Below are 18,477 nucleotides of genomic sequence, written 5' to 3' on the forward strand. Positions count from 1 at the left end.
GCGGTTCAGTGGCCAAGAAAGAGGGTGAGAACTGGTTGACAGGGAAAATGATGATGAATTTGGTTTGGGCGTACTGAGTTGGAGCAGGAAATTCCAAATGTGGCACCACATCTCATGAGAAAATTTAGGGCAGGGAAAACTCAAGCTTCAGGAATAGATTAAATTGCAAACACAAAGGCAAAGAAGAAATGAACTACAGACTGATAAATGCTAATACAAAAACAGGTATTTAGCCAACAGGTTTGTAAAATTTTAAAAATTCGAATTTATTAGATTTTATTAGTAACACAATTACACAGAATAAAGTCAGGAATTCATCAATGGTGGTCACCAATATGTGCTTCTTTTGTGGCTTTTTAAACTGTTATTTCTCATGATTCAAATCGATTCACAGGACAGTTGAATTTCATACATAGCTTCATAAGATGAATACAACAGGTCTTCCATCCATAAAATTAATGAAAACATATCTTTCATGAAAGGCACATAAAGAATCTAAACTAACACATTTATTTAAAGAATTTTGATAACTTTGAATTTCTTTACATTACAAAAAAGAAACCCCCCCCCCCAAATGAAACAGATGTAAATGTAGTTTCTGGTTACATACACACACACAAACACACACACTGCAACAAATAGACCTCAACAAAATGATAACACACAACTAAACTTAGAAACTACTTACCCACAAAGCTTACTGAAACACTAAATAACTTTTTCAAGATGAGTAAAAAAGAGAAGTAGGGTATGGAATGCTGTTCACTTCGCTGAAAACAAGGTCATAGATACTGTGAATAATTAAAACAAAAGGGACTATCAAAAGTTTAATATCTAGCGAAAATGTAATACTTACTTGAGAATACATACAATTGCTGACTTAATTAAATACGATTACTCATTTTTCTAAGTGTAATTGCCCATTTCATTCTCAGAGATAACAGCACAGTTTAAAGAAATAATACAAACTCAAGCAAGTGGAGGAAACTTGAATAATCTCAGGGAAAAAAGTAATTTTAATATAGTGTGATAATTAAATTTGAAACTAGTTACTTACACATGTGATTTTAAAGCTTGCATTTTATCAGCAGCAGAATCTTCAGAGGTCTTTCCTGTTACCTTCCGAACAAGGAGCTGTCATGTATGGTACGTACAAGGGATTTCCCAAAGGAAATACACAGATGAATGTCTCAAAATTCATTATGCTGACTTATTTTTTACCCACAAAAATGCTCTCTCACCCACCTAAACTTAGTTATAAATAAAAATGTAGTTATTTGAAGTGTATAAAAATTAATTTGGCATCACCTTTAAGGCAATGCATGAAAACCATCCAAATATTAAAATTCAAAGTGAAAACAAACCAACTGAATAAAAATTGTTTATAAGTCTAAACGTATATCCTCAGAAACCTGCAATTTTACAGTTTTTAAACCAAATCTAATGTAGAATCAGATCAGCATGCACTCTTAAAAAAGAAAAACTGAAACGCATACAATGTTTAACTGATTCAAAGGCAGGTATAGTCATCTTCTTCAAGAACAGTTCAATAAAACACATAAATTTAAAGAACAAATCATGTTATTAAAATAGTCTGTGCAATGTTTGTACAAATAACATTTATGATTACAAGTATACATATAATCAAGACAAGAGCTGCAATGTGTCCTAATATTAATCATCGTACTTAAAAATTTACAGGACAGGAACATAAATAAAGCTGTTTAGAACTGGCAAACATGACTATAGTCTGTCATTCAGTACAAAGTACTTAATATTTCTGTTATTTCCAAAGCCATCACACTAAAATTATAAGTTGCCGCTTACTAAATACCTAGAAGTAATGTGGAAAACTAAAGTCATAAATACATGTATACATACATTTGCATATTTACACGTATGTAGAAGTCATCAGTACACTAGAGCCCAGCTTTAACACTGCCCTTAGTTTCACAATGCAGGGCCACCTCTCACATTTAAGAAAGGTCTTTCCATTACTTTTAGTTAAAAAAACAAAATAGAACAGCTTTGGTCAGGTCCCAGATGCACTTGCTATATACTAACTACATTCTGTGTTGCTGCAAGACTCTAGTCTAGAGAGATCCACATGTAAGTACTCATTTGGTTTGAAAATGCATTTTACCATTTACTGCCAAAACTCAGAAGAGACCACAATCTTTTAGATTATTTTTTATGATGACATCTGTTACGGCATCAAAGACAAACTGCACATTCTTGGTATCCGTGGCACATGTGAAGTGGGTGTATATTTCCTTTGTGTCCTTTCTCTTATTGAGGTCTTCAAACTGACACTGGATATATGCAGCTGCCTCTTCATATGTGTTTGAGCCTGAGAAGGGAAATGGAAAGAAAAGTAAGGTGAAGTTAAAAGGAGTATACTGCTAAGCAACATGGACCTTAAAATACAGAAATAGGTTTCATATGTATGAAATATGTAGATTCCATCATACTTGTCTTTGCCCTTTGAGAACAAGATAAACTTTAAGCGAAAAATACCCAATGTTAATCATCCTTTAATGACTGTAAGTTACATTTAAAGAAAAAAAACCAAAAACCAAAAGCATGGTATTCCACATTCCCCATGATCTTTGTTCCTGCCTCAATCTCCAAGTGTCAGAGCCTCTTTTTGCTCTTACCCCTTACACTCTACATCCTAACATGGAAACAACTTATACAAATAACTGATGTGGCTTGCTATAACACTTCTAGCCTATAGTGGCTGATCAAGAAATGCTGGCTGAGTACTGACTGGTATATTTTTATTCAAAGTGTTGTGTTAGTCACTCAGTCTTGTCCGACTCCTTGCGACCCCAAGGACTGTAGCCTGCCAGGCTCCTCTCTGTCCATAGAATTCTCCAGGCAAAAATATTGGAGTGGGTTTCCATTTCCTTTTCCAGGAGATTTTCCCATCCCAGGGATTGAACCCAGGTCTCCCACATTGCAGGTGGATTCTTTACTGTCTGAGCCACAAAGGAAGCCATTTTTATTCAACTTCCTATATATATTCAATACATAAACTAGCATTTATCTCTCAGTTTTTTATTCAAAAACATTACAATGGTCTACAATGTGGTATATGGCTATGAAGTTACAAAAAAGTCAATGACAGAATGACTGCTGCTTTCATCAGATGACTGGAGACTCCTGAGTGCAACATTTTGATACTTGGCAACTAAAAATAATCACACGTGTACTCTGTGACCCAAAAGTTCAGGTTTTAGGTGTGTCTCTGACAGAATGTACCTTTATATGTATATATAAAGTCTGGTGAATATATTCACCAGAAGACATATAAAGACTGTTAATAGCAGAACTTCTACTTTAGGAAGCAACCCAAAAACCAGCCATTGTAGATTGGCTGATAAATTCCAACATACTCATACAATGAGCTGCCACAGAGAAATGAGAATAAAAATACTGCTGCACACAATACTACAGATGAGTTTCAAAAACATACCACTGAACAAATGAAGGCAGACACAAAACAGTATACTACGAACAACTGATGTTGAGAAAACAAAGAAGCTTGAAAAGACTAAAAATTAATCAATGAAGATGGAAGTCATGATAATGATCACTCTGTGTGTGTGTGGGTGGAATTCGATCACTTAAGACTGGAAAGGGGGATGACAGTTTCTGGGGACCTGGAAATGTTCTATTTCTTGACCTGAGTATCACATGTATCAGTATTTTCACTTTTTAACATTCAGTAAGTTTCATATTTGTGCTAAGTGTGTATAATTTATTTATGTACTGTTTGTGTACTTAAGTTAAACTTCAATAAAATGTTCACTTGAAAAAAAACCTGCAGTAATAACACAAAATTATGTGCCTGGCCTTCAAGGTCCTTTGTTACCCAGCCTGCTTGGGAAAGCCATTCTGAAACTCTCTGTCCACATCTGAGGCTCACTCCATATCTGGAGGAAATTTATATTTAAAGTGCCACTGCATTACCATAGTGCTTCCCCTCCCCTGAACTTCACTGCTGGTTTTTGTAACTTGGCTACCATAAGTAATACTGCAGTGAACAGAGGGGTACATACATCATTTCCAAAAAGTGTTGTCATTTTCTTCACATACCTAGAAGTGGAAATGCTGAATTATATGGCAGATCTACTTCTAGTTTTTTGGGAAATTCATGTTGTTTTCCATGGTGGCAGCACCAATTTACAATCTCAGCAACAGGTTACAAGGGTTCCTCTTTCTCCCCATCGTTACCAACATTTAGCATTTCTTTTCTTTATGGGAATAGCCATTCTAACAGGTGTGTGGTAAGAGCAAACTGTGGTTCTGATTTGATTTCCCTGATGATCAGTGATGTTGAGCACCTTTTCATGGACATGTTGGCCACTGGTATGTCTTTGGAAAAATGTCTATTCAGATCCTCTGCCCATTTTAAAAGTCAAATTGTGTGTTTTTGTTACTGAGTTGTAGTTCTTTATACAGCTGGCCCTGTGGATTTGTAACCAGCAAATGGAGGACAAGCTACACCATGCCATTCTATGCAAGAGACTTTATTCACAGAAAGAATAAATAATCCTAACAATTTTGAATCATAAAAGACTACAAAAGCTAAAGCAGTCTTGAAAAGGAACAACAAAGGTGGAAGCATCCACAGTTTTCTGTTACCTATGGTAGGTCCTCAAACTATTGTTTTGGTATCCCAAACTAGTATAGTGGTATGCATGGTATACCACTACTGTATACCAAACTAGTGTAGTGGTATCCTATGGGTACTGAGGGATAACTACACATTTTGAATCAGTTCAGTCACTCAGTCATGTCCAACTCTTTGCAACCCCATGGACTGTAGCATGCCAGGCATCCTTGTCCATCACCAACTCCCAGAGGTTACCCAAATTTATGTCTGTTGAGTTGGTAATGCCATCCAACCATCTCATCCTCGGTCGTCCCCTTCTCCTCCTGCCCTCAATCTTTCCCAACATCAGGGTCTTTTCCAATGAGTTAGTGCTTCGCATCAGGTGGCCAAAGGATTGGAGTTTTAATCCATTGGAGTTTCAATGAACACTCAGGGCTGATCTCCTTTAGGATGGACTGTTTGGATCTCCTTGCAGTCCAAGGGACTCTCAAGAGACTTCTCCAACACCACAGTTCAAAAGCATCAATTCTTTGGCGCTCATCTTTCTTCACAGTCCAACTCTCACATCCATACACGACCACTGGAAAAACCACAGCCTTGACTAGAAGGACTTTGTTGGCAAAGTAATGTCTCTGCTTTTTAATATGCTACCTAGGTTGGTCATAACTTTCCTTCCAAGGATCAAGCGTCTTTTAATTTCATGGCTGCAGTGATTTTGGAGCCCAAAAAAATAAAGTCTGCCACTTTTTCCCCATCTTATTTGCCATGAACTGAAGGGACTGGATGCCATGATCTGAATGTTGAGCTTTAAGCCAACTTTTTCATTCTTGTCTTACTCATCAAGAGGATCTTTAGTTCCTCTTTGCTTTTTGCCATAAGGATGGTAGCATCTGCGTATCTGAAGTTATTGATATTTCTCCTGGCAATCTTGATTCCAGCTTGTGATTCATCCAGTCCAGCATTTCTCATGATGTACTCTGCATATAAGTTAAATAAGCAGGGTGACAATATGCAGCCTTGACATACTCCTTTTCCTATTTAGAACCAGTCTGTTGTTCCATGTCCAGCTCTAACTGTTGCTTCTTGACCTGCATATAGGTTTCTCAAGAGTCAGGTCAGGTGGTCTGGTATTCCCATCTCTTTAAGAATTTTCCACAGTTTATTGTGATCCACACAGTCGAAGGCTTTGGCATAGTCAATAAACCAGAAATAGATGTTTTTCTGGAACTCTCTTGCTTTTTCAGTGATCCAGTGGATGTTGGCAATTTGATCTCTGATTCCTCTGCCTTTTCCAAAACCAGCTTGGACATCGGGAAGTTCACGGTTCACATATTGTTGAAGCCTGGCTTAGAGAATTTTGAGCATTACTATGGTAGTGTGAGATGAGTGGAACTGGGCGGTAGTTTGAGCAATCTTTGGCATTGCCTTTCTTTTGGATTGGAATGAAAACTGACCTTTTCCAGTCCAGTCACCACTGCAAAGTTTTCCAAATTTGCTGGCATGTTGAATGCAGCACTTTCACAGCATCATCTTTGAGGATTTGAAATAGCTTAACTGGAATTCCATCATCCACACTAGCTTTGTTCGTACTGATGCTTCCTAAGGCCCACTTGACTACACATTCTAGGATGTCTGGCTCTAGGTGAGTGATCATACCATTGTGATTATCTGGGTCGTGAAGATCTTTTTTGTACAGTTCTCCTCTGTATTCTTGCCACCATTTCTTAATATCTTCTGCTTCTGTTAGGTCCATACCATTTCTGTCCTTTATAGAAATGCATAAGATGTGCTATAGAAATGGCAGCACCACGCTGGAGTGGAGAGAGGCCGAGAGGAGATACCCACATCCAAGGTCAGAAGTGGTGGCTGCGCTTTGCTGGAGCAGCCATGAGGAGATACCCCACGTTCAAGGGCAAAGGAGAAGACCCAGCAAGATGGTAGGAGGGGCGAATTCACATTTAGAATCAAACCCAATTCCCACCAGAGATACTAAGAGGGCTCAAACAAACCTTGTGTGCACCAGGACCCAGGGACCCAGGAACCCCACAGACTGAGACAGAACTGTGTTTGAGTGTCTCCTGTGGAGGGACGGGTCAGCAGTGGACTGCCATAGGGACAGGGGCTCTGGGAGCAGCAGACTTGGGTACGGCATAACCCTTATGGAGGAGATTGCCATTAACCCCACCATAGAGCTGCCAGAACTTACACAGGACTGGGAAATAGACACTTGGAGGGCACAAACAGAACCTTGTGCACCAGGACTCAAGAGAAAGGAGCAGTGACCCCACAAGAGACTGACCCAGACTTGCCTGGGAGTGTCCAGGAGTCTCCAGTGGAGGTGTAGGTCGGTGGTGGCCTGCTGCAGGGTTGGGGGCAGTGAGTGTAGCAGTACATGCATGGGATCTTTTGAAGGAGGTTACCATTATCTTACAAATAGCTGTGAAAAGAAGAGAAGTGAAAAGCAAAAGAGAAAAGGAAAGATATTCCCATTTGAATGCAGAGTTCCAAAGAACAGCAAGGAGAGATAAGAAAGCCTTCCTCAGAGATCAATGCAAAGAAATAGAGGAAAACAACAGAATGGGAAAGACTAGAGATCTCTTCAAGAAAATTAGAGATACCAAGGGAACATTTCATGCAAAGATGGGTTTGCTAAAGGACAGAAATGGTATGGACCTAACAGAAGCAGAAGAGATTAAGAAGAGGTGGCAAGAATACACAGAACTGTACAAAAAAGATGGTCACGACTCAGATAATCATGATGGTGTGATCACTCACCTAGAGCCAGACAGCCTGGAATGTGAAGTCAAGTGGGCCTTAGAAAGCATCACTACAAACAAAGCTAGTGTGGATGATGGAATTCCAGCTGAGCTATTTCAAATCCTGAGAGATGATGCTGTGAAAGTGCTGCACTCAATATGCCAGCAAATTTGGAAAACTCATCAGTGGCCACAGGACTGGGAAAGGTCAGTTTTCATTCCAATCCCAAAGAAAGGCAATGCCAAAGAATACTCAAACTACCGCCCAGTTCCACTCATCTCACATGCTAGTAAAGTAATGCTCAAAATTCTCCAAGCCAGGCTTCAGCAATACATTAACCATGAACTTCCAGATGTCCAAGCTGGTTTTAGAAAAGGCAGAGGAACCAGAGATCAAATTGCCAACATCTGCTGGATCATTGAAAAAGCAAGAGAGTTCCAGAAAAACATCCATTTCTGGTTTATTGACTATGCCAAAGCCTTTGACTGTGTGGATCACAATAAACTGTGGAAAATTCTTAAAGAGATGGGAATACCAGACCACCTGACCTGACTCTTGAGAAACCTATATGCACGTCAAGAAGCAACAGTTAGAACTGGACACGGAACAACAGACTGGTTCTAAATAGGGAAAGGAGTATGTCCATATACAAGACAATATACAAGACTGTATATTGTCACCCTGCTTATTTAACTTATATGCAGAGTACATCATGAGAAACACTGGGCTGGAAGAAGCACAAGCTGGAATCAAGATTGCTGGGAGAAATACCAATAACCTCAGATAGGCAGATGACACCACCCTTATGGCAGAAAGTGAAGAAGAACTAAAGAACCTCTTGATGAAAGTGAAAGAGAAGAGTGAAAAAGTTGGCTTAAAGCTCAATATTCAGAAAACTAAGATCATGGCATCTGGTCCCATCACTTCATGGGAAATAGATGGGGAAACAGTGTCCAACTTTATATTTTTGGGGCTCCAAAATCACTGCAGATGATGACTGCAGCCATGAAATTAAAAGACACTTACTCCTTGGAAGGAAAACTATGACCAACCTAGATAGCATATTAAAAAGCAGAGACATTACTTTGCCAACAAAGGTCCATCTAGTCAAGGCTATGGTTTTTCCAGTGGTCATGTATGGATGTGAGAGTTGGACTGTGAAGAAAGCTGAGTGCCAAAGAATTGATGCTTTTGAACTGTGGTGTTGGAGAAGACTCTTGAGAGTCCCTTGGACTGCAAGGAGATCCAACCAGTCCATCCTGAAGGAGATCAGTCCTGGGTGTTCGTTGGAAGGACTGATGTTGAAGCTTAAACTCCAATACTTTGGCCAACTCATGCAAAGAGCTGACTCATTGGAAAAGTCCCTGATGCTGGGACGGATTGGGGGCAGGAGGAGAAGGGGACGACAGAGGACGAGATGCCTGGATGGCATCACCGACTCTATGGATATGAGTTTGAGTAAACTCCGGGAGTTGGTGATGGACAGGGAGGCTTCGCGTTCTGCGATTTATGGGGTCAAAGAGTCGGACACAACTGAGCTGAACTGACCATTATCTTCATTACCTCCAACATAGTTTGGCCCCAGGTAAACAGCAGGAAGGGAACATAGCACCATGCATCAACAGAAAATTGGATTAAAGGTTTACTGAGCATGGCCCCGCCCACCAGAACAAGACCCAGTTTCCCCCTCAGTTATCCTCTCCCACCAGGAAGCTTCCATAAGCCTCTAATCCTTCTCCATCAGAGGACAGACAGACTGAAAACCACAATCACAGAAAATTAACCAATCTAATCACATGGACCACAGCCTTGTCTAACTCAATGAACATATGAGCCATACCATGTAGGGTCACCCAAAACAGAGGGGTCACAGTGGAGAGCTCTAACAAAATGTGGTCCACTGGAGAAGGGAATGGCAACCCACTTCAGTATTCTTGCCTTGAGAACCCCATGAACAGTATGAAAAGGCAAAAAGACAGGACACTGAAAGATGATCTCCCCAGGTTGGTAGGTGCCCAGTATGCTACTGGAGATCAGTGGAGAAATAACTCCAGCTAGAATGAAGAAAAAATGAAGACAACAGAGCCAAAGCAAAAACAACACCCAGTTGTGGATTTGGCTGGTGATGAAAGTAAGGTCCAATGCTGTAAAGAGTAATATTGCATAGGAACCTGGAATGTTAGGTCCATAAATCAAGGCAAATTGGAAGTGGTCAAACAGGAGATGGCAAGAGTGATCGTCGACATTTCAGGAATTAGCAAACTAACATGGACTGGAATGGGTGAATTTAACTCAGATGACCATTATATCCACTACTGTGGGCAAGAATCCCTTAGAAGAAATGGAGTAGCCCTCATAGTCAACAAAAGACTCCGCAACGCAGTACTTAGATGGAATCTCAAAAACGACAAAATGATCTCTGTTCGTTTCCAAGGCAAACCATTCAATATCACGGTAATTCAAGTCTGTGCCCCGACCAGTAATGCTGAAGAAGCTAAACAGTTCTATGAAGACCTACAAAACCTTTTAGAACTAACACACCAAAAAAAGGTGTCCTTTTCATTCTAGGGGACTGGAATGCAAAAGTAGGAAGTCAAGAAATACCTGGAGTAACAGGCAGATTTGGCCTTCAAGTACAGAACGAAGCAGGGCAAAGGCTAATAGACTTTTGCCAAAAGAATGCACTGGTCATAGCAAACACCCTCTTCCAACAACACAAGAGAAGACTTTACCATGGACATCACCAGATGGTCAACACTGAAATCAGATTGATTATATTCTTTACAGCCAAAGGTGGAGAAGCTCTATACAGTCAGCAAAAACAATACCAGGAGCTAACTGTGGTTCAGATCATGAACTCCTTAGTGACAAATTCAGACTTAAATTGAAGAAAGTAGGGAAAACCACTAGACCATTCAAATATGACCTAAATCAAATCTTGTACAATTATACAGTGAGAAATAGATTTAAGGGACTAGATCTGATAGAGTGCCTGATGAAGTATGGATGGAAGTTTGTGACATTGTACAGGAGTCAGTGATCAAGATTACTCCCAGGAAAAAGAAATGCAAAAAAGCAAAATGGCTATCTGAGGAGTCCTTACAAATAACTGAAAAGAAGAGAAGTGAAAAGCAAAGGAGAAAGGGAAGATATACCCATCTGAATGCAGTTCCAAAGAATAGCCAGGAAAGATAAGAAAGCCTTCCTCAGTGATCAGTGCAAAGAAATCAAGGAAAACAACAGAATGGAAAGACTAGAGATCTCTTCAAGAAAATTAGAGATACCAAGGGAACATTTCACGCAAAGATGGGCTCAATAAAGGACATTTTGAATGTTAACCCCTAAACAGATAAATGATTTGCAAATATTTTCTCCCATTCCTTTGGCTGCAGTTTTATTTTGTTGATGATTTTCTTTGCCATGCAGAAGCTTTTTAGTTTGATGTAGTCCCACTTGTCTATTTTTGCTTTTGGTGTCAAACCTAAAAATTAGGCAAGACGGATGCCCAGCTTACTGCCTATGTTTTCTTCTAGGAGTTCGATCATTTCTTATGCTCAAATCTTTAATCTATTTGGGTTTATCTTTGTGTATGGTAGAGAAAGCAGTCCAGTTTCATTCTTAGGAAAACTGAGCAGCCACATGCTAACATTTATTGAAGAGACTGCTCTTTCCCCATTGTATATTCTTGAGTTCTGTCATAAATTACTTGATCATGTATTCATGGTTTACTTCTGGGCTCTCTATTCTGTTCCTTAGATCTGTTTTTAATGCCAACACCACACTTGTTTTTATTACTCTAGCTGTTGGAAACCAGGGAGAAGAGTGCTTCCACCTTTGTTGTTCCTTTTAAAGACTGCTTTAGTTTTTGGTATATTTTATGACTTAAAAATATTAGGATTATTCTTTCTGTGAAAACTGCAATTAGAATTTTGATATGGATTACATTGAGTGTTTTAGACAACTGCAGGTAGCATGGACTGTTCCAACAGTATTCTTCTAATCGGGCGTGGAATGTCTTCCCATTTATTTGTTATCTTCTTCAATTTCTTTCATCTGTGTTTTAGTTTTCAGCGTACACGTCTTTAACCTCCTTGGTTAAATTTATTCCTAGAAATTTTGTTTTTAATGCAACTATAAATCTGACTTTTAATTTTTCTTATAGTTCACTACTACTAAGATTTTTATGTACTGATTTGTATCCTGCAGTTTCACTAAATTCATTGACTATGATTCTTAACAGTTTTCTTGTGAGTCCTGTAAGATTTTCTATATTTAATACTATGTCTTCTGTGAATACTTATAGTTCTTCTTGGTTTCTGATTTGGATGCCTTTATTTTTTTGCTTGTGTGTGTGTGTGTGTGTGTATGTGAAGTCGCTCAGTTGTGTCCAACTCTTTGTGACGCTATGGACTATAGCCTACCAGGCTCCTCCGACCATTGGACTTTCCAGACGAGTACTGGAGTGGATTGCCATTTCCTTCTCTAGGACTTGTAATACTATGTTGAACAAAAGTGGTGATGGTGGGAAACCTTGTCTTACTCCCTATCTTAGAAAAAAAGCTTTCAGCTTTTCACAGTTGAGTATGGTATTAGCTATAGAATTGTCACATGGCCTTTATTGCATTGAGGTACATTCCCCCTGCAACTTTTTGTTGAGTTTTTATCCCCTAAATGGACGTTGAATTTAAAGATGCTTTTTTGGTTATTGTCATTGGATCTGTTGATTATTTCTTAGGTGGTGTCACATTAACTGATTTGCAGGTATTGAACTATCATTGCATTCCAGGAATAAATCCCATGCACTAATGGTGTAAATCTCTTTAATGTACTGCCCAATTCAGTTTGCTAATATTTTGTAGAAGATTTTTACATTTATGTTTATCAGAGATATTTGGCCTGTAATTGAAAAAGCAAGAGTTCCAGAAAAACATCTACTTCTGCTTTATTGACTATGAAAAAGCCTTCGACTGTGTGGATCACAATAAACTGTGGAAAATTCTGGAAGAGATGGGAATACCAGACCACCTGACCTACCTCATGAGAAATCTGTATGCAGGTCAGGAAGCAACAGTTAGAATTGGACATGGAACAACAGACTGGTTCCAAACAGGAAAAGGAGTACGTCAAGGCTGTATATTGTCATGTTGCTTACTTAACATATAAGCAGAGTACATCATGAGAAACGCTTGGCTGGAAGAAGCACAAGCTGGAATCATGATTGCCAGGAGAAATATCAATAACCTCAGATATGCAGATGACACCACCCTTATGGCAGAAAGTGAAGAACTAAAGAGCCTCTTGATGAAAGTGAAAGAGGAAAGTGAAAAAGTTGGCTTAAAAAGTTCAACATTCAGAAAACTGAGATCATGGCATCTGGTCCCATCACTTCATTGCAAATGGCTAGGAGAAACAGTGGAAACAATGGATGACTATTTTTGGGGGCTCCAAAATCACTGCAGATGGTGACTGCAGCCATGAAATTAAAAGACGCTTACTCCTTGGAAGGAAAGTTATGACCAACCTAGACAGCATATTAAAAAGCAGAGACATTAGTTTGTCAGCAAAGGTCCATCTAATCAAGGCTATGGTTTTTCTAGTAGTCATGTATGGATGTGAGAGTTGGACTGTAAAGAAGGCTGAGCGCCAAAGAATTGATGCTTTTGAACTGTGGTATTGGAGAAGACTCTTGAGAGCCCCTTGGACTGCAAGGAGATCCAATCAGTCCATCCTAAAGGAAATCAGTCCTGAGTGTTCATTGTAAGGACTGATGTTAAAGCTGAAACTCCAATACTTTGGCCACCTGAGGTGAAGAGCTGACTCATTGGAAAAGACCCTGATGCTGGGAGAGATTAAAGGCAGGAGGAGAAGGGGATGACAGAGGATGAGATGGTCGGATGGCATCACTGACTCAACTGAGGTGAGTCTGAGCAGACTACGGGAGTTGGTGATGGATAGGGAGGCCTGGCGTACTGTGGTCCATGGGGTTGCAAGAGTCGGACATGACAGCAACTGAACTGAATTTTCTTGTGAATTATTTGCCTGGTTTAGGTAACAGGAAATGCTGGCCTGGTAAAATGAGTGATGGAAGAGGAGAGAATGCTTCCAATTTTGGAAGAGTTAGAGAAGAATTATTAGCAGTGCTTCTCAGAGTGTTTGGTAGAATTCACCAGTAAGGCCATCTGGTTATGAACTTTTGTTTACTGGGAGGTTTTTGATTACTGATTGAACTCTTTACTAATCAGTCTATTCAGATTTTCTATTTCTTAATGATTCAAACTTGGTTGACTGTTCATAGGAAATTTCCTCTAGGTTGTCAAAATAAGTTTACATTTTATCTCAAGTCAATAGCAGACAGCCATATACTCTACAAGTTAAATTTTAGTTTATTAAATCATAATAAGGTTGGTACACTGAAATATAAAGGAATAAACAATGTCCTGTTGACTCACAGAAGCTAACGCAACCTCTAAATTAAAAATATGTTTTGAGAAAATAGCTTGCCCTGTGTGCATTCCTCAATCTGCTGTACATATTCCAGGTAACTAGTTACATTACTTAATCCCCAGAACTACAAGATACATGAATGAACTGGTAAGTACAGTATTAAACCTGATTTTAAGTTTTGGCAAAGAATGACTGAGGGAAGGAGTGGTGGAAGATGACATTAGTTTCTAACGTAATATAATTGTCTTGAATAAAGGTTTGTTACAGATGATATAACCTGGCTCAACACTTGAGAATGGGAGGCTGATGATATAATTCAAAGGGAGATAAAGGTGATTTGAAAAAAAAAAAAGATAGCATGAGTTCAATTTGAGTCTCAGGTGCTAAAAAACACAGATATGCTCAGTAAGCAGTTAGAAATGCAAGTCTGAGTCTCCACAGAGAAATTAGAGTTGACAACAGAATTTATCATGCTGAGAATAAATATGCCTATGAAAGAAGAGAATGCTGGAAGATTATAAGACTGCAGAGGGAATTTGGTGAAATGCCAACATACAGATAAAAAGAGGAGAAGACAGGAGCAGAGAGAGGTAGGAGATAAACCAAGTGAGTTTGCAGGCTACATGTCTTCTTCTATAGCAAACAGTATAGAACAGGAATTAAGAATTGAAGGTGCATCAGAGAATCTGAATCAGGTGAATCAAGAATTCTATAATACTCTCTTTGCTAAAAGAATCTTAGATCTGTGATTACTACTAACTTTAAAAAAATGTATACCTGGCCAAAAAAAAAAAAAAAGGGAGCTAACAAGTATGTTCTTGCTGGCTCTAAAATCTCTGTAGGTATGTAATATTTGAGGAGTGATTTGGGTTCTCTGGGACTTTCCCTAGTGGCTAAGACAGTAAAGAATCTGCCTGTGATGTAGGAGACACAGTTCAACCTCTGGGTCAGGAAGATCCCCTGGAGAAGGGAATGACTACCCACTCCAGTATTCTTGTCTGGAGAATCCCATGGACAGAGGAGCCTGGTGGGCTATAGTCCATGGGATCACACAAGAGACACAACCGAGTTAACACTTTTACTTTATCACTTGGGTCCTCTGACATTAACACAAAAGGGCTACTTTACAATGCTGCTGTTTAGTCTGTAAGTCGTGTCTGACTCTCGCAACCCCATGGACTGTAACCTTCCAGACTCCTCTGTCCGCAGGATCTCCCAGGCGAGAATACTGGAGTGGGTTGCCACTTCCTCTCCGGGGGATCTTCCCAACCCAGGGATCAAATCCACATCTCCTGGATTTGCAGGCAGATTCTTTACTGCTGAGCCACCAGGGAAGCCCTTACTTCACTAAAGAAAATGACAATGACCTTAAAGATAAAGTAAAGGCAAAACTGAATTGCCTTGATTCTAGATCTTCAATCTTGGAATCAGAACTATTAATAATTCTATCCCCAATAAAGCACTAAAAATATTTGAGTAAGGTGACTTAGGATACTAAGACTTTCAAAAATTAAACTAAAGTCAAGTCAATTCTGTGAAATTATTTTGAATTTAAGTATAACTCTGTGGGCTTTCCTTGTGGCTTAGCTGGTAAAGAATCCACCTGCAATGTGGGAAACTTGGCATTCAATCCCTGGGTTGGGAAGATCCCCTGGAGAAGGGAAAGGCTACCCTGCATCTTGAGAAATCTGTATGCATGTCAGGAAGCAACAGTTAGAACTGGACATGGAACAACAGACTGGTTCCAAATAGGAAAAGGATTAAGTCAAGGCTATATATTGTCACCCTGCTTATTTAACTTATATGCAGAGTACATCATGAGAAACGCTGGGCTGGAAGAAGTACAAGCTGGAATCAAGATTTCCGGGAGAAATATCAGTAACCTCAGATATGCAGATGACACCACCCTTATGGCAGAAAGCGAAGAAGAACTAAAGAGCCTCTTGATGAAAGGGAAACAGGAGAGTGAAAAAGTTGACTTAAAACTCAACATTCAGAAAACTAAGATTATGGCATTCGGTCCCATCACTTCACGGCAAACAGATGGGGATACAGTGGAAACAGTGACCAACTTTATTTTGGGGGCTTCCAAAATCACTGCAGATGGTGACTGCAGCCATGAAATCAAAAGATGCTTACTCCTTGGAAGAAAAGTTATGACCAACCTAGACAGCATATTAAAAAACAGAGACATTATTTTGCCAACAAAGGTCCATCTAGTCAAGGCTATGGTTTTTCCAGTGGTCATGTATGGATGTGAGAGTTGAACTATAAAGAAAGCTGAGCGCGGAAGAATTGATGCTTTTGAACTGTGGTGGTGTTGGAAAAGACTCTTGAGAGTCCCCTGGAGTGCAAGGAGATCCAACCAGTCAATCCTAAAGGAAATCAGTCCTGAATATTCATTGGAAGGACTGATGCTGAAGCTCCAATACTTTGGCCACCTGATGCAAAGAACTGACTCAGTTGAAAAGACCCTGATGGTGGTTGGATGTCTTCACCAACTCAATGGACATGAGTTTGAGTAAACTCTGGGAATTGGTGATGGACAGGGAGGCTGGTGTGCCGCAGTCCATGGGGTCGCAAAGGGTCAGACATGACTGAGTGACTAAAGTGATAACTCTATGATCCACAAAAAGGGCTGTAGTAAAAAGCAGTAGGATCACACTGACTGAAGAACCCTCTGCTTTGCCTCCAGTGAGAATATAATTAAATGGGGGAGGAGCCAAGATGGCGGAGGAATAGGACGGGGAGACCACTTTCTCCCCTATAAATTCATCGAAAGAACAATTGAACGCAGAGCAAACTTCACAAAACAACTTCTGATAGCTAGCTGAGGACATCAGGCACCCAGAAAAGCAGCCCATTGTCTTCAAAAGGAGGTAGGACAAAATATAAAAGATATAAAGAAAGACAAAAGAGCTAGGGACGGAGACCCGTCCTGGGAGGGGAGTCTTAATGGAGGAAGTTTCCAAACACCAGGAAACCCTCGCACTGGCGGGTCTGGGGGAAGTTTTCAAATATCGGAGGGCAACCTAACTGGGAGGAAAAATAAATAAAACCCACAGATTACGTGCCTAAAAGCAACTCCCAGCAGAAAAGTACCCCAGATGCCCGCATCCGCCACCAGCAAGTGGGGGCGGAACAGAGAGGAGCCGGCGGCATTGCTTAAGGTAAGGACCTGGCCTGAGTGCCCTGAGGGCAATCTGAGGGAGCTTTTGTGAGTTACCAACTTAAACTGTGGGATAGCAAAAGAGAGAGAGAAAATTAACCTGCCGGAACACACTGCTGGCCGTTCACAGAACAAAGGGTCTGAGCAAGTCCAGAGAAGAGCTAGCAGGCTGCGGACTGGCCCAGCCCCGCCAGAGGCAGGAGGCAGGGGGGAGGGGAAAGGGGCAAACTCGGCCCCAAAGACGGCACCCCCTACCACACTGCAAACAGGCCTCCAGTTTCTAACCAAAGACTTCCTGAGATTCTGGATGGTTGACATCCGCTGGGAGGGGCATGGCTAAACACAAGGTGCACGCACCCGACTGCGCGGGCAGAAACAGGCTGGGGCCGCTGAGGGGAGAAGGCGTGCCGCACCCGGGGAGAGTGCGCCCATCAAGCTCCTGGCTGCCTGAGCTGCTCGGCTGGGGAAGGCACAAAACGCAGGTGCAACCGAGTCCGCGCTTCTGTGGAGTACCTGAAAACAGGAACCGCACGCAACGCAGGGCCTGCTCCATATAGAGCAGCTGGGAGCCTGAGCAGCGTAGATGGGAAAAGCACACACACCCGTGAGCGGGGCAAACCCAGTGTGGCCGGAATATGGTGAGTGCTCCCCACACACAGATATCTGTCTGCAGCGCCCCTCCCTCCCCGCAGAGCGACGGAACTAGTGAACCTGAACAAGAGACCACCTCCACCCACCTGTGTCAGAGCGGAAATTAGGCACTGAAGAGACCGGCAATCAGAAGCCAAATAAACAAAGGGAACCACTGCAGAAGGGACCGGTGCAACAGATTAAAATCCCTGTAGATAACACCAACTACACCGGAAGGGCCATATAGATATTGAGAAGTGTAAGCTGGAAAGAGGAGCTATCTGAAACTGAACCAAACCCACACTGACCGCAACAGCTCCAGAGAAATTCCTAGATATATTTTTACCTTTTTTTTTTCTAATTAAAAATTTTTTTCTTTTGTATTTTTTCTCTTTTATTTTCTTTTAAAATTCCCTATTACCCCCCCATTACTCCTTAACTTTCATTTCATATATTTTTACGATTTTTTTAATTAGGAAAAAAATTTTTTTTCTTGTTTTTTTTTCTTCTTTTTCTTTTTCTCTTATTTTCCTTTAAAGTCCTCTATTACTTCTCTACTACTCCTTAATTTTCATTTTCATTTCACTATAACCTTGCAAAAAAAAAAAGAAGCCTTATGTTTTAACTGAACTTCATATATATTTCTAAAATTTTTTGTTTTTGTTTTCAATATTGTATTTTTAAGAGTCTAACCTCTACTCTAGATTTTTAACCTTTGTTTTTCAATATGTGATATAAATTTTGGACATTTAAGAATCTAATATTCAGTTCCCATTTTTATTCAGGAGTGTGTTGATTACTCTCTCCCACTTTTGACTCTCCATTTTCTACCTCAGAACACCTCTATTTCCTCCTT

The 18,477-nt window shown here is 40.3% G+C and overlaps 1 protein-coding gene across 1 annotated transcript in view; it reads right to left on the reverse strand.

Annotated features, from left to right (window-relative positions):
• Positions 1-245: 245 nt before the first annotated feature.
• GNAI1 (G protein subunit alpha i1) overlaps positions 246-18,477 on the reverse strand; it is a 106,747-nt gene continuing 88,515 nt past the window's right edge. Inside the window, exon 9 of the mRNA XM_043872425.1 lies at positions 246-2,350. Within this exon, the coding sequence (XP_043728360.1) occupies positions 2,160-2,350 (191 nt within the window). The 3' untranslated portion in view covers positions 246-2,159. The remainder of the gene's footprint in view (positions 2,351-18,477) is intronic.

Source organism: Cervus elaphus, chromosome 18, assembly GCF_910594005.1.
Source record: "Cervus elaphus chromosome 18, mCerEla1.1, whole genome shotgun sequence".
In the NCBI taxonomy this organism is placed as follows: Eukaryota; Metazoa; Chordata; class Mammalia; order Artiodactyla; family Cervidae; genus Cervus; species Cervus elaphus.